The sequence below is a fragment of the Phyllostomus hastatus genome, unplaced genomic scaffold, assembly GCF_019186645.2.
Source record: "Phyllostomus hastatus isolate PE091 unplaced genomic scaffold, TTU_PhHast_1.1 phas_scaffold_46, whole genome shotgun sequence".
Classification (NCBI taxonomy): Eukaryota; Metazoa; Chordata; class Mammalia; order Chiroptera; family Phyllostomidae; genus Phyllostomus; species Phyllostomus hastatus.
The window spans coordinates 17,936,267-17,952,882 of NW_025334032.1; the positions used below are offsets into that span (position 1 = coordinate 17,936,267).

General features: G+C 36.7%; 1 protein-coding gene across 1 annotated transcript in view; it reads right to left on the minus strand.

The window, feature by feature from the left end:
- TUBGCP3 (tubulin gamma complex associated protein 3) overlaps positions 1–16,616 on the minus strand; it is an 89,036-nt gene that overhangs the window by 47,835 nt on the left and 24,585 nt on the right. The window contains exons 5-11 of the mRNA XM_045821546.1: positions 15,480–15,694; positions 13,205–13,380; positions 10,976–11,094; positions 10,069–10,194; positions 6,952–7,020; positions 6,454–6,586; positions 4,612–4,778 (exon numbers count right to left, since the gene is read on the minus strand). Coding sequence (XP_045677502.1) covers positions 4,612–4,778; positions 6,454–6,586; positions 6,952–7,020; positions 10,069–10,194; positions 10,976–11,094; positions 13,205–13,380; positions 15,480–15,694 — 1,005 coding nt within the window. The remainder of the gene's footprint in view (positions 1–4,611; positions 4,779–6,453; positions 6,587–6,951; positions 7,021–10,068; positions 10,195–10,975; positions 11,095–13,204; positions 13,381–15,479; positions 15,695–16,616) is intronic.

Sequence of the window (16,616 nt, forward strand, 5' to 3'; positions counted from 1 at the left end):
ACTTTTTCAGAAGTATATAGTTAAATAAAAACATATAAAGTAACTTTCCAAAGCTCTGAGATAAGTTTATTAACTGACATTTGAGCTACTAATGCTAATACTGTATTCAATAGTCATGGATACTTATTTAGTATTTTATCTTTAAATAAATTAAACCTGAAAGTATGTCTCATACATATTCTATAAAATAAGTTATTCAAAAAAGTATAGCAAATTAAAGCTATACTAGTCTAAAAGAGTTTGCTTTTGTTTTACCTCAGTGAATCGATGTTCAAAAATAATAAAGAAAAACTCCAGAACAAGATCAATTTTGGAAGTTTGTGCCCAGTTCTCTCTACAATTTCCATCAACACTGGTTCCCACAATTACTATCAACAAAATAAATAAATAAGCTGAATAACACATAAGGCAGACAATAAGTAAAAAATTGGTGGTACATTTGAAACTCTTTTAAAAACACAGATGCCTATGATGAATTAGTAATCTAATTAAGGACCAGTTTAAAAAATCCGGCTGCTAGAAAATACAAATGAAATTATTTTCAAGAAACAAGACAAAAGTAGTAATCAGGCACTGAACTTAAAAAGGTAATTAGCCAGTTTGTGGCTTTAATCGGTAGCACTTTATATATATACACACCCCAGACAACAATTCCCAACCCAAGCCATGAAGAAAACCAGGTTCCTCAAGTCAACTGATCAGCAGCTATCTAAAAAGTTCTTACTGTCCTAATTCATATTATAATTAACATATTAATTACTGCATGAGGGAGGGGTTAGAATACAAATTTTTTATTAAATAGAAAGTATCATTTTTCATCTTTCAATAATCCTCATTTTTAAAAGCTGCCTTAAAAGATGATTTTTTAAATTTTATAAGTACAATTTGGATGGGTAATGAACAGTTAAGCCTCAAAACTAAAAAATATACAGAGCTTTTTATTTCTGATTGGTGAGTTGTTAAAGCTATTTCTCATAAATTTACATACTAAGCATGGCCCATCATATACAAATTATAATATAAAAAGAACAATTATTTTTTCATTTTCTTAACCATAAGATCACTTAGACTCTTCAGCTCGTAAATGACAAATTCCTAAAACCCAGATCATTTTATTTAATGTGGTAATGGTCAGGAGATTTAATAATCATTGTAAATAATCAATTACAGAGGTTTTTAAACAGCTTCCAAAGTTCGCCTCATCCTGTAATTACAGAATAACAAAACTCAAATGAATCAAAAATGACATTTCGCTCTATCAAAGTGAAAGCATTACCTAAAGGATTCCTTATCACAAAAGTGATGGATAAAAACTGAATTGTTTAAGAATCAGTCTCCATTAAATCTTGAACAATTGAGTCTGATTTAAAATTTTAATTAAACAAACAACTGTATGGCACTTTCCAGAAATTTAAAGTTAAAGATTCATACGTAACTATGATGAATACAAGGGATGCTTCACATAAAATGTATTTTAATATATATAAAATCAGACTCCACTTACATAAATTTAACATAAGACAAAACTATACCATTGGAAGTGAGGAAAGTGTTCCTTTAGGAATAAGGAAGAAGGCAGTAAGGGGAGTACAGGCAGGGCAGACATACGATGAGGATGCTGACAAGGTGCTATCCAGACCTGGGTGGCGGCTCATTTTGTAGTAAAGCATCGAGCATTACTCTTAGGATTTATGTACTTTTCCATATGCATATCTCAGTAACAGAAATTATAATTGAGCTTGGTGGTGAGAAATAGTACCAGTTAAGCATAAAAGTATATTTAAATAACTGACACAAATCTAAAGGCAAAGTAAAACAAATTAAAATCTTAAAAAACTAGGTAATTTTTAAACATTGGCTATAAAAATTTGAAATATAATAACATAGCAAAAGTTATAGAGATTAGTTGCATGGCAGGAAAGAACCTGGAAGTAAAAAATTCTTTATCTTAACTTCAGGAGCAGATTTTTAAAAACTGGTTTACTCCTGACTTTAGCATTTAGAAAATATAGGTTAAAGAAAGCTCTGCCCTGGCCAGGTAGCTCAGGTGGTTAGAGCATCGTCCCAATGTACCAACGTTGCAGGTTCAATCCCTAGTAAGCACACATACAAGAGGTAACCAATAAATGCATAAATAAGTAGAACAAGTCAATATTTATTTCTTTCCCTTCCTCTCTCTCTGTTATAAAAAAAATTTGTAAACAAAAAAAATAAAGTTCTGAAAAACCTTTAAGTTTTTTAAACTAATGGTTTTTTTTAAACTAATGGTTACCTTTAAGTAACCATTAGTAAAATGAAAACATGTATATACTACCTTTCAAAGCTTTCGATTCAGTTTTAAAAAAAATAGCTTATTTAGCAAAAAGAACACAGAAAGGATAAAAATATTTCTTCCTAATCTATCAATTCAATGTGCAATACCTATAAATATTAAAAAATTTGGCAAAATCAAAAGCTGATTCTAAATTCCTACCTAAGTAGAAATGTGCAAAAACAGCAAGGAAAACTGTGAAAAGAACAAACCACTTCTATCAAATATGAAGCCATAACGCTATGGTTATTTAAATAATACTGATAAATAGCCAACAAAATGTAAAAATCAGAAAAAAAAAACAACTGTCCAGAAGAAAACTTAGGTGTATATGTGGTAAAACTAATATTTTGGGAGTTTCGTTAAAGACTATGATTCTTTGTGCTATTTTGATAATTCTAAGTCTGAATAATGTGAAAATAAAGTTAAAAGAAAAATAATTAAAGGGGAAAAGTACCATCATAGATACAAGTCACCCAAAGATAGACAAATGCACAGGAAAACTGGGCAAAGAATATGAATAGCAACAGCAGAAGAAATAAAAATAACTAATAAATGTGAAAAACTGGTCCATCTCACTAGTAACCAATAAAATGCAAATAAATACCATTGGAGACGCCACATCTCATACATTAGATTAAAAACACTTTTATTAAAATTAGGTAATGTGAAATGCTGATGAGGGTGGAGGAAAAAGAACCTTAACAGAAAGCTGATGCTTGTCAGGAAAACTGCTAGAGCCACTCCAAAGCTCAAATGGCACAACCAAAATTTAAAGTATGCATTCCACACACCCAGCAATCCCAACTCCCAGTACTTACCTTAGAGAAACTTATGAATATGCACAGAGAGGTACATACAAGGATGTTGATTTTAATAATGTTCATAAGGTTTAAAACTGCAAAGAACATGATCTCCATCAACAGGAGAGCTGCTAAATATATGCCCATACAATGAAATAATATGCAGGAACAAAGTACAACTATAATACTGTCATGGAAGGAGCCACAGGACATATTGAGTGACTTACACAATACATATGCATATATAGAATGCATTTATGTATTTCAAAAGCACCCACAAAATAATACTATATACGGTTTAGTTCCACTATCATGCTTGTTTTCTTTTTTAAGATTTTATTTATTTTTAGACAGAGAGGAAGAGAGGGAGAAAGAGAAAGAGAGAAACATCAATGTGTGGTTGCCTCTCACACCGTGACACTGGGGACCTGGCCTGGCCTGCAACCTAGGCATGTGTCCTGACTGGGAATCAAACCAGAGACCCTTTGGTTCACAGGCCAGTGCTCAATCTACTGAGCCACACCAGCCAGGGCTTGTGCTTGTTTTTAAAACAACTTATTACTGCACAATTGAATTGATAATTAGCAAACAATTTGAGCATAACACAAATTTCATTATTGCTTCAGAGCAATTTCATCCACAAGAAACTAGGTGAAAACAGCAACCCAGCCACATGGGAATCCACAAATTGCACACACAGACACATCTCAAGCCCACCGGTGACCTTAATCCACCAACATGTGCATTGGCAGCCACTCCTATCTGTTCCACTTCAGACAGGCCTCCTTCAGCCCATGCCCACCAGCCAACAGCAGGACTTGTTCAAGGTAAATGCCATATTTATTCTAGAATTTACATATTTCTTAACTTAATGTGTTTAAAACTGTGAGACAACCTGCATTAAGTTCCTATACCTTTTTAAATTTAACATCTCTGATAAGGTTTTTGAGTGTGATGTCCCCTCATTCTACTTCTTGTCAGAAGTGCTGTGGTTTTTACTCTGGGATTTTAGCACAGTGATTTTTTAAAAAACATATATGCTGCATTACAGCAAAACTAACTGTATTTCTTAGGTACATGTATGTACAAGTAACTTGCTTCATTAAAATTGTTAGTTCCATAGTTAATTTAGTTTCATGTAATCACGTACAGCAACAGAACATATAATGCTGTTCTGCAAGGAAAACTGGACTAAGACTTAAGAGACCTAGTCCTAGCTCTGCCGCAACCTTGCTGTTACTAGTAAATGTGGGTAAGAGATTTGACTTTGCTGGGTTTCCCACTATTATTAATGGGATAACAATCACTAACCAAATATAGCTCCTCTGATAAATGAAATAACTGGCTTTCAAAGCACTGTACAAAACATGCATGGCATTCAAATGACGTATGGTGACATCACTGTTACAAGAGAACAGAAGTGACGGGGGAAAAAACAAGTAACTGAGTGCCCATGCTTCTTAATTCCCAGTCTGACACTTGAGTAGCATTCCTTACTTCGTGGTAAGTGTCCTCAAGCTCCCCGTCGTATATCCAACGGTAAAGGAAGCTCAGGACAGGATGTGACACTAAGCTGAGAATGTGCTGCACCAGGGACTTCATGTACGGGTCTCCCGTTTTTGTATAGGCATGGACGGCTGAGGCCAGCTCCCCTCCTTTCCTTCCTGTGGGGGGAATACATAAAAACACACAAACTCAAGACTAACAGTAGAAACCAGTAATTTAACACTAACCAAAATGGTCAAGTAATGAAGATAAAGCCTGTTTGTTTTCTTAATACCACTAAGGACACAGAAAGAGTCTCCCCCAGGTTTTACATGTGTCCGAGTTCCTCATCCCTTCACAACCCTACAGAGTTTTTTAGTGGAAAACACTTGACTCGTTATATGATCCAGAACATGACTTATGATTTTTTTTGACTAAGAAACACATTAAGCTCTCCACTTTATATTACAATCAAGTATACAAATAAATATAAAAAATAAAAGCTTTATGATACTTACACTTTAATATTTTCTTCCTTCTTTCGATATAATATGCTCATCTCAACTCGCTGATTTCATAACCCATTAACTGGTTGTGACATATAGTTTGAAAAACACTACACTACACTACACTACACTGAAATAACAGTCCCCCATGTCCTAGGAGCACAGCTCAGAATAGTGTATTGGGAGTGGCAGAAATCAAGTCCAAACTATAAGCACATGAAGAATTTCTTCTGTTAAGATCCATGACTTTATTAGACTGCTGGAGGATTTTAAGAAAAGGACAAATGTGATCTGATTTTAATAAGCTTATTCTGGCACGCATGCCCAAAAATGGAGACAGATGAGGCTGAAGACGGAGTTAGGAGCAGGTTATTGAATAGCACAGAGAGACGACACAGAGCAGGATTCAACAGGATCCTGTTTGCGGACACTGGTTTGGGAGAGGCAGTGATTTGAGACACGGAAGGAGTCAGGTATCAGGACTTCAGTGGCTAAGTAAACACTGAAAGAGATGGAGGGGGAGGACTGGGGAGAATATAAAGGAAGAGTCTGGTAGGAATCTAACTATGGGGAGTGCTGGTAATTAGAGAGAAAAGAGATATTTATTCATTGTGTTCAACTTCTTTTTTTGAGGGGGAGTGTCAGGTGGTTGGGAAGGCAGAGCACAAATGACATGATAAACGTGGGTTTCGACTGCTGACGTTCTCGTCTTTACGAATCATTCAACAGGAGGACGGCAGCAGACAATGAGCCATGAACTATGGGCAGACGACTGCACCTCACATCTGATTCAGTGCTAACAATCCTAAAAAGCATGACTATTAGTGTCCCAATGTTACAATGGGAAAAAGGAGAAAGAGGTTTTGGCCAAGGCAGTACAAAGAGTGAGAGAAAAAGGTGCCAAAGGCAACTAGAGATACAGACTGAGAGCCTGGCAGAGACCTACACCAGACGTGCAAACATGGGAACTCGTAACATATAGCCAGACAGAGACCACAACCTCAGGAGGAAGGAAACTCTAGAAAAGGCTGCTGGTTGAAACAAATAAAAGAGAGATATACATCAACAGCTGTAATACCAAAAACTACAAAAAGGGAGACAGAGAGAAATCTTTAAAAAACCTCTTCCTTCCTTTATTTCAATGAAATCCTGAGCTTCCACAACTATAAATATTGGGCCACACTGGTAACTTGTTATTTTCCCCCATAAGCTCATATCTATTAATTTGTATTTAATCAGCAGCTTATTTATGGCTATTAAGGCTACAAAACAGGCACAAAAATAAACCCAGATGATATTCCCTAAAACCTGCTTTCAAATAAAGTAGGTCCATCAGACACAAAACAACCTTGGCAGTGGTCCACCAGGGCCGCCAGAGTCTTCAGTCTTATCTTCGGATCATATGTCCAAACAAGGAGGCGCCGGAGTGTTAAGCTGCTCTCAAGGCCCAAATTCACACCCTGATCATCCTCTAACTGTAGCTGAAAAACAATAAAGATATAATGTGTAAGTTCAGGTCACTAAGTCAATCACTTCTTAATCCAGGTCAAGTGAATATGGAAAGGATTCTTATAAAAATGAAGCAAAAGATCGCTCTCTGGAAGAACAATAGTTCCTTCAAGCTACAACTGACCTGTTTGGAATGCAGCAACTAACCTGAAAATTAGCCACTAACTGGCTCTAGGATACAGTGAAACTCTGTAGATATCCAGAACTTACAAACATATTATCAAACAAGTTTTTCTCTTATAAAAGTAATATATGAAAACACTTTAAAATTCTATGTAGCTGCCATTTTGTAACACTTCAAATCATGAAGAAATTAAAATAAAAACAAGGTCTTTACCTGGGAGTGTAAAACAGAGAGCAGCCGGTAGTATTCTTTAAGTTCCTGGTGCAAGGCGGCACAAAAGCTCTGTGTGGAAAGGAGGAAGCATGACAGGGGCGGGCGTTACACAGCAGCTCACTCGAGCCGCGCAGGCACACTGCTGCCAGACAAAGGCCAGGGGTCCTGCACGGCAAACCCTCATTCTGTCAATCGTCCTCTAACAGGTTTAACACCACAATACACACAGGGGTGGGCAAAAGTATGTTAAATTACCTGCCATAATTACCTAAAAGTTAAACCATAAAGAATATAAAATAAGACAAATAATACAAATAAATAATACAATAACTAATAAATAATACAAGACTAACCTGTTTCGTGTACTGAGAACTGTAAACCTACTTCTGCCCACTCCTGCATATTTAATAATATTAGGGAAGCCTGTCCCTTAGCATGAACTTTGGAGAAGAGAAATAAAGAACTGAGAAAAACAAAGTATGCTTTTCATAAAACTACTAGTGTATTCACTTTAGACAACAATTTTTTTTTATGTCCCTTCTAAATTGATAGACTTAAAATGTAATTTTACTTAATGTTCTTAATGGACAAAAATGTTAATTGGCAACTTAATACCAATTCTCCCCAAGTTTTGGGGTGGTTGTTTTTTGGTTTGTACTGCTTATTTTTCTCATCCATATTATTAAAACTTCTTTGTATCTCTCCAATCTTAAATGCTAAAAAGTGTCAAATCAGAATCTGAAAGGAGGATCTTCACAAAGTCGTATGACAAGAACTTTCTGAAATAAACTCTGGGACGTAAACCCAGAGACACACTCAGTGGGACACTCTGGTTTCCAAGAGAGCCTGGACTTGCGAGACACAGAACCTGTTTTCCTTAGTATCAGGCTCTACATTTCTGCTTAATTTAAGGCAATACATAATCAGTAATCTATAGGGTTATTTTCACTGTATTTAGGTTTTGTGGATTCTGAGCTAATATAAACATTTCCCTCCCTAGAAGCCATAAAAAGGAACAGAAAACATACTAATTTTACAGACTCAAAGGGAGCCTTACTTCAGTGGTCAGCTAAGCAATATCCACGGAGAAAACAACATGGCATGTTTTCGGGCACAATATTTGTTTCTGCAAAACCTCATCCCCATGACCATGATAGATACATGCACAAACACATAGAAATTAAAAACCAAACTGCTCAATCAGTAGAAATAAATCATAATCTATCATTTAGAACAAAAATATAGGGAGGAGTATACAAGTCAGCCTATAAGTAGTCTTCCACCAAAAACCACAAAATTACAATGTGACGATTTCAGCAGCCTGTGTATTCACCATGAAAGGTTTCCAGTTAACTGAGGCTGTTCTCACCTTGGTTTATTAAAGTGCAAATATAAGATGCAGACTTAGGAAACACTATCTTCCTTTATAGATAAAATCTGTTCATTTAGTATGTCTAGAGCCAGGACACTGCTGAGTAAAAGGGGAACGATAACACTTACACTGGAACAGCAGGCACAAGTCAGCAGTACCACGCTAACTGCAGCACACGATCACCCCGACGGGGGCACTCAGTGCCTCTTATCCCCCGCTAAACCACTGCTTCTTCAGTAACTAGACAGTACACAACGATGACTTTAAACAGCAGAAAATGAGAGTGGAATGCAAAAAACTACAGAAATTACACATCATATTCTGGTCCTGTATCTTCTTCTACCAATCAGGACAACATGGACAAATCAATTAAACTGTCTGAAGTTCAACATTTATATCTGCAAAATGGGGATAATTACATTTGCCCTGCTCATTTTAGGGGGCTGTTATTAGAATCAAATGAGAGAAAAGGCTTTTAAATTTAGTACTATAAAATTCTACATGACATGGCTATAGTGATTATCAATCAACTTAATGAAATATCTATGTAATAGCTTATTTATTTTTCCTGTATTTATTTTGTGTTTGTTTTACTTCGTATCTAATACACTTAGTAGGATATATCAGTGGAATTTGCATTCATGAAGTAATGATACAAAGACATGATAAAATGGTTCCTTTTGAAAAGGGAGCAACAACTTAGAAATGAGAACGTGCTGTGGGAGGGATGGCCAATGGGCTCACCTGGCTTGCAAACTCCATGTACCACTAAAGCCAGGCAGGGTCCTGAAGGCCTCACCAATTCCCATCGGCATTAAGGTGAGAGGGACGGGTCCCTGACTCATCTAGCCAATTCTCTACACTGGTAAATGGTCTGAACAGCAGTGCTAGGTTGGGACAGCAGCTTTCTAGGCACTGTCTCCTAGTGCTGAACACCTTGGAGATTATCATCATCTTACATATTAACATCACCTCCATTCTACATACACAGAAATTAAGGCCAAGAGGAGGTAACTTGTGCAAGTTGACATAACTATTAAAGGGTGAAGCCAATGTTTCACTTCAGAGCCATGCTGCTGTGCTGTGCAGTGCTTACAGTGCGGTTTACTTCTGACTTGCTCTCCCTCTCAGTAATTTTTTGAAGACTTCGTTAGAAATAATTACTGCCCAAGAATCAACCTGAGGGCAAAATCCCATGCTGCTTAACCACTAAAAGGACTTAGGACTCTGCAAACTCCACTGCTTCTTTGCTGGCCGCCTCCTGTCAGGTTGCAGAGGCAACAAGAGACAGAGGGCCAGTTACACTGCCCCAGCTGTGACCACTCAGGCCAGCAGCAACAGCAGCAGTTTCCATCTCCAGCTTCTGGAGCATGCCCAGATCCACAGGACCATGACCCAGCAAGCCCCCTCACAGTGCTGTTTCTGCGGAGAGCCCCTCTTCTGAGCTACTGGATTCTGACAAACCCACCACCTTCTCTCTGCTCCCCAGTTTTACCTCTGTTTTAATTAGCATTTATATTTTTTTGCTTTTGTGGTCCTCTAATAGCTATATAAACAACTTACTATATTAGATTATTTTTGTCAGTACCTATTGTGGTTTCTATTTTCTTGAATGGATATAATAGTAAAGCTTCTTTATTTAGAAAGAACCTTCTTAAGAATTATTTTCATAAACTTTTAAGTAAGTTAAGCATTTCCCAAGGTGAACAGCATTCCACATGTCTAGTAATAATGAACAAACATACCTGACCTACGAGTCCAAACGAACGGTCCAGACTCCTCTGGTCTGTGTATTTTCTGATTTTATTGTGCAACCATCCCAATTCCGCAAGTCTGGCTGTCGTATCCCTCAAAGATTTATTTAGGTTTGCCTAAAAAGTAAATATATCAAGAGTTAAAAATTAACACTAGAATTTTAATTAATTTTCTCAACCATTTGTATTTTTAATATTATAATTCTTAGGCTTCCACACATTTAACTTACAAATAACTAATATGCCATCACTGAAGTGAAAATAATGAGATTCTGAAAAACAAAAAGTATCAGGTAACAGGCAGGGAAGCAAAACACCTACAAATAAATCAATAAATGTTAAGGTCAAGTAGCATGACCCCAGCAAGTGACTGGCCAGGGTTCCCCAGCATAGCAGGGACAGTCTGTGATGTCAGTCACCTTGGGAACAGCTGAGAGGTGCAGAAGGACACGTCAGCAAGAAGGGGCTGTGAGAATGGCACATTCTAGAATATGAAAGCAAAAGCAAGCAAAGCCACCTTATGTGGAAGCCAACTTCAACAGCAGAGATGCCAAGCCACCCCTGTCCCTCAGGTACCTCTGACATCACCATCACGGGATATAGAAATCAGCTAAGTGGGGTGGCCAAATCAGTGACAAAAAGGAAAGGAAGAAGCACAAGGGAAAGGATGCAAAAGGGTAGGAAAGGCTGACAAAGGGCCCCGTAGTAAGATTACACAAGTCATAAACTGTACAGGGAAATATAAACCAGAACTTAATGGTGCAACCTGACTGATACACACAACTTTTGTAAATCCAGCCCTCATTATCCCAGTAACACCTCACAAATTAATAGCTCCTCTCTGGTCTGAATCACATTTATCTTTTCATTATTTTAGACGGGGTTTTAGTTACTGTACCTTTCCCTCCGCTTTGTAACAATTCTCAGTGTTGTTCATCTTGATGATTTTGCCATCTATGCCCTGGAATACGTACAAAATGTCCCTGACAAGGGCTGTCTCAGTAACTTCCACAGTACCTACAAAATGGTTTTTATAAGAGAAGAATCAGTGAAGAAGACATTTTAAGATGAAATATATCTTATGACACAATTAGTTCCAGATTATACACTTTCATTCAGACAAAAATTAAAAACTAAGTAAATGAGCTGAAGAGTATGAAGTTATTAGAAACAAGAATTTTCTGAAAAGGATATGGAGATCATGTGATTCTTCATACAAAAAAGTCTTTTAAAAAGACAATGCAATCTGTGGGAACTTAATATATAATCAAAGAGCAACACAAATAAATCACAAAAGCATGGATAATTATTTCAAATGCTGTTTGGAAAAACTGGCTTACTACACAGGTAGTGTACAAACCTTGGTCCATTCCCAACACCCATAAAAAGGAGTTAATACAGCAGAAAAGTTATTTAGAATTTGCATAAACCTTGGGACAAAAGCTAAGTCAGAACTGAGGTGTTGCTCAAAATAATGACAAGTGGACAGTGCTCAGAAATCCAATATATAAGTGGGAAAGTGAATCAGAGTATAGACCGGGGATCAGCACCCTGAGAACCCAGAGGGCACAGTCCGAAGGTGAGGACAGGTTGTTTTTCAGCTGTGGGCATAATATTCTATAAACATCAATGATATCAATTTGGTAGTAGTACTGTTCAGCCCTTACCTATCATTACTGACCATTTTTATCTACTTTTTCCAATTACTAAGAGAGAAGTTCAATTTTCCAATTGTAATTGTGGATTTGTCTGTTTTCTTTGCAGTTATTTCAGTTTTTCTTTCTGCATTTGAAGCTCTGTCAATAGCTGAATATATATATTTAGGAGCATTTCTTCCCAAGGAACTGACCCTTCTGTTGTAATGAAATGTCTTTCTGTCTTTTCTAACATTCCTGCCACTGTCAATGTTAAATACAGCCACCCTGCTTTCTCACGGTTAGTGTTTGTAAGAGGTACTTTTTCCATCCACTTACTTTTAACCTATTTGTGTCCCCATATTCAAAATGTCTCTTGTAAACAGTGTATAATTATCTAAATAGCATTTGTTTTAATCTTTTAAACAAAATGTCTATCCCCATGAATTTATTGTAATTACCAATACATTTGGATTTAAATTTACTTTATTCAGGTGTATTTTTTATTTATCCCAGTTCTTTCTTCCTTTGTACTTCTCCTGCTCTTTCGGAATAATCAAATGTATTTTTAAGCACTTTTATCTCTTAGTTTTGTATAGAATACAGCTTTGAAGACACTGGTTAGTGACCAGAAACACAGCAAACAAAAAGAAAGAAGGAGAGAATAGCACTCTGACTCAACCTAGAAACTAGCTTCTAAGCCCAAGAGTACACAGCAGCCACATGTCACAGGACAGTACTCTAGGCCGCTAAGAGCAGCTACATGGGGGCAGGCCAGGCTGTGTACGAATGTCCTCACAAGTCTACGAGACACAGCTCCTCCTCCCATCCCACACAGAAAATAGTTGGAGGAATTTCAGAATCAGATTATGAACCAAAAAAAAAAAAGCCCATTCTTCTGTTTTTCAGGACAAGCATGTTCCAACTATTGCTATTTGTAGTGTCCTCATGTAAGAAACCCAAACTTTCTTTGGAATCTAACAGTTTTAAAACTCAGTGGGGGGGTTCGCTTAACCACCAAATAAATCTGCAAGGAGTTTCTTCATCGTTCTAGGCAGTATGCTAGTTACTAGCACTGTGACCAAGATAAAAACGGCCCCTCCTTCACAGAACTTAGACTGTAGTGGAAGACAGTCACTCGCGCTACAGAGCCCAATCCAGCCTGGAGGTGCCTTCCCAGAAAGAAAGGCAGAATAAAAAGAGAAGGTGAATGTGACAAGGAAGAGGAGAGAGATCCAGACGGAGGAAACCACTCAGGCAGTGAGCTGAAAAGCAGATGGCACTAGTGAATACAAGGTCAGGGTTACATGGGGTGACAAAACTAGACTTCCCAAGGCACCACAGACCATACTTAGGATTCCAAACTTCATCATGAGAACAAGAAACCACTTAGTTATAAGCAGAAATTCCTGATCAGTATTTTAAAATAAGGGAAGCATAAATTCTAAATGTTACATTTAGAACAAGCTACATTCAAATACATCTTTACTCACCACCTGCGTCCCCATCTCTCCTTGGCCTTGTCATATTGCGAGAAACAGTGTTGGGGACACCTTTCGAGGTAGTGGTTTGTAAAGAAGGCTGGTTTGCACTTAGAGTCCATGCAAGACGTGACCCCAATTGCTGTCGAAGACAGTCTCCTCCTACTCCTGGAGTTTGATGAGACTGTCTAAAAAAAGGAAGGAGCATTTTATATCTTCAAATACCCAGGCTATTCACTGAAGAGCCAAAAACAGTTCCAGGAATTTTTCTTTTATTACTACATTGAATTACACAATCTTATAAATCTGAGACAAGCAACTGACTTAACTGTACCAAATATAACAACAATGATCAGTCTGACATTCAGGCTCTTAATGCCACCTCCACACATATTTCTTACCATAAAAAACAAAACCTATTTGACTTTTCTTTACAAATACACAACATATACTACTCATCTAAAACCACTTTGAAATTCACTACTAATTTTAACTTCAATATTAACACCATTCACTCACTCAACATTTGTTGAGCACAGGAGTGAAAAAACCTGTAAAACTGCCCCTTTTCCATGTCCTCACTTGTCTCCCAGCCTTCATGGTACTCCATAGGGGAAAAAAAATCCTAATTTGTAATTAATTTCAAAAATGTTCAAACAAGCCCTGGCTGGTGTGGCTCAGTGGACTGACTGCTGACTTGCAAACCAAAGGGTCACCAGTACGATTCCCAGTCAGAGCACATTCCTGGGTTGTGGGCCAGGTCCCCAGTAGGAGGTGTACAAGAGGCAACCACACATTGATGTTTTTCTCCCTCCTTCTCCCTCCTTTCCCCTCTCTCTAAAAATAAATAAACAAAATCTTTTTTTAAAAATGTACAAACAAAATCAAAGGCAAAAGCACATCCAATGTCTAAAAGTTAGCTTTTAATAATTGGGAGACTATGCCGAAATACTCTTTGAAGATCGAAGAACCCAAGAGCTGATTTCCATTGACATATATTTGGAAAACTGTAACATAATTATCACCTCCTGGAGCTGCAAAATGCAAAAACAAAAATTTCAACACCACCAGTTTCTAAGCAGCAAAGCTCTGATTTATTACTGGTAAAATATTGGTGAGTCTGACTATAATCCACTGATGAAGACAGGAAATCAAAACCCTGAAACAGCTCTTACTTTTTTCTATTGTCAATGGGGAAAAAATGTCATCAACAACTACTGAAACTACATCTTTGAATACAGTTCTAAATTTAAGAGAAAAATTCTGAGAGACCACTTCAGTGCAAAGCTCTCTATGAAGCTTTTTTTATATCATGACAATAATTATTTCAAATTTTAATGTGGAAATGAGAAAGTCTGTTTATTCTTTTAGCCAGAATATAATTTTGAGATTAAATCTGTAGAATTATGCTGTTTTCTAGAACTCTAGACTCCATTTATAACCCATGTGTTACACACATTCTATTTTCTAGTAACTTGCACATAATTTTATTAAGTCACACAATGAGTTATAATATATCATATTCATGTGAAAAACATAATTTGATGGTGAATCCTTTAGTCATTGTTCTTCTGGAAAAATATCCGCCTTATAACAGTCTGTTTTAATGTGATTTCCAAGAATGAACTATACATTAAAATGTGTATGTAAAAAAAAAGTTCTAAGTGCATTAATGCACTGGCATCTACTGTATTCTCAACCATAAAGTCTGTATTTCCTCAAAATGTATCAGATGTGACAGCAGGTTAAACTTCAAAGTATATAACATCTTACTTGTGTGTTCCCGTAGTTCCTCATCTTAATTCACTTGCACTGTAGGATGCCCTAATTCTTAGTTTGAAGATCTCAGCATTTGACGATGAGACACCTTTATTTTAATTTATATTTATTAAAAATAATTCCCTGAAGATAATAGCATACATCAATGAAGGGGATAATATTCACTGAAAGGTAAATATGAGAAAATAGTAAGAGAAATGTCAATCAGTTACCTCATCATACTGATGAACTAGGTCCTTACTAAAATGCATTTGCCTTAACAGGTTGAGAGTTGGCCAAAAATCTATAGTCAACTAAGATTAGAAGCAGAAAGAATTCCTATCTGAAATGGAGTTTTTAGGGAAAGTAAAATCCAAAGACAAAATATATCAGAGACAGTGCCAAGAACATTCCTGGCACATACAAGCCTCTAAAGATGGTTTTCGTGAACACAAAATGCCTGGTGAAAAGCCTGAGGATTTTTCCATTTCTACTATTTCAGGAATCTATGTATGCAAGCTTGATTTACCCCGAAAGAGATTGTGGAGTGGGGGTCGGGCCATTTAGGGCATGCATGCTTATACTGCTGATGCCGCTGCTTCCCATACTGCCAGAGCTCTGCGCTGACTGGGTGCTGCGATCCTGGTAGTTCAGCGGGAGAGTCTGAGGCCTGGCGTAGTAGTAGGGAGTTGAGTGTGCATCTCTTGGTAATGCTTGGGCAAATAACGTGGCATAGCTAGAAACCTGGAAAAAAATTAAAAAGGAAATATAAAATTACAGAACACTTTTCCCAAACCAACAAAGGCAATTAAAGTTTAGTTTAGTTCTATTTCTGTAATTTAATTTTGCACTTATTAAACAGCAAATTAGTTGTTACACTTTTGAATTATGATACAGTTTTAGGAAGTTTTCTGAATTCTAACATCCCCACATGGTGTGATAGTTACACTTTATTCAGAATCCATGCAAACTAAAACTCAAATAATTACTCAAATGTTTAAAAAATTTGGCATTCTTATATAATGAAAGAATGCCCATTACTCAGAATAAGGCTTTAGATATAAATATGACTCACCCACACTCTTCAATTTTTAAGCACTCAAATTTCTATAACAGAGTATTTTATTTTAACAAACTCTCTACCATACAGAGAGGCCAAATTGCTTTCAAACACTGCACAGGTCAAAAATTGAACCTGTGTGACAATAAAGTTTTCTCTGGTATAACTAATTAATATTCATAATGATATTTGAAAACACAAGAAAATCCTAACAGAATTATGCAGCTATGTTAATATTAATAACTTCACACGATAAAAATTTTGAAAACTGATAGTTTATACCCTATTTAATCGAACAGTATTACATTTGATAACATAATTCTAAAAAACATCTTAAGCCCTGGCTGGCATAGCTCAGTGGATTGAGCGCGGGCTGTGAACCAAAGTGTCACAGGTTCAATTCCCAGCCAGGGTACATGCCTGGGTTGCAGGCCATAACCTACCCAGCAACTGCACATTGATGTTTCTGTCTCTCTATCTCCCTACCCTTCCCTCTCCAAAAATAAATAAATAAAATCTGAAAAAAAAAATCTTAAGAAAACACAGAACACTGACTAAAATTGCCCTTAAAAAAACAAGAAGAAATCTCTTGGCTTTCCATGACTG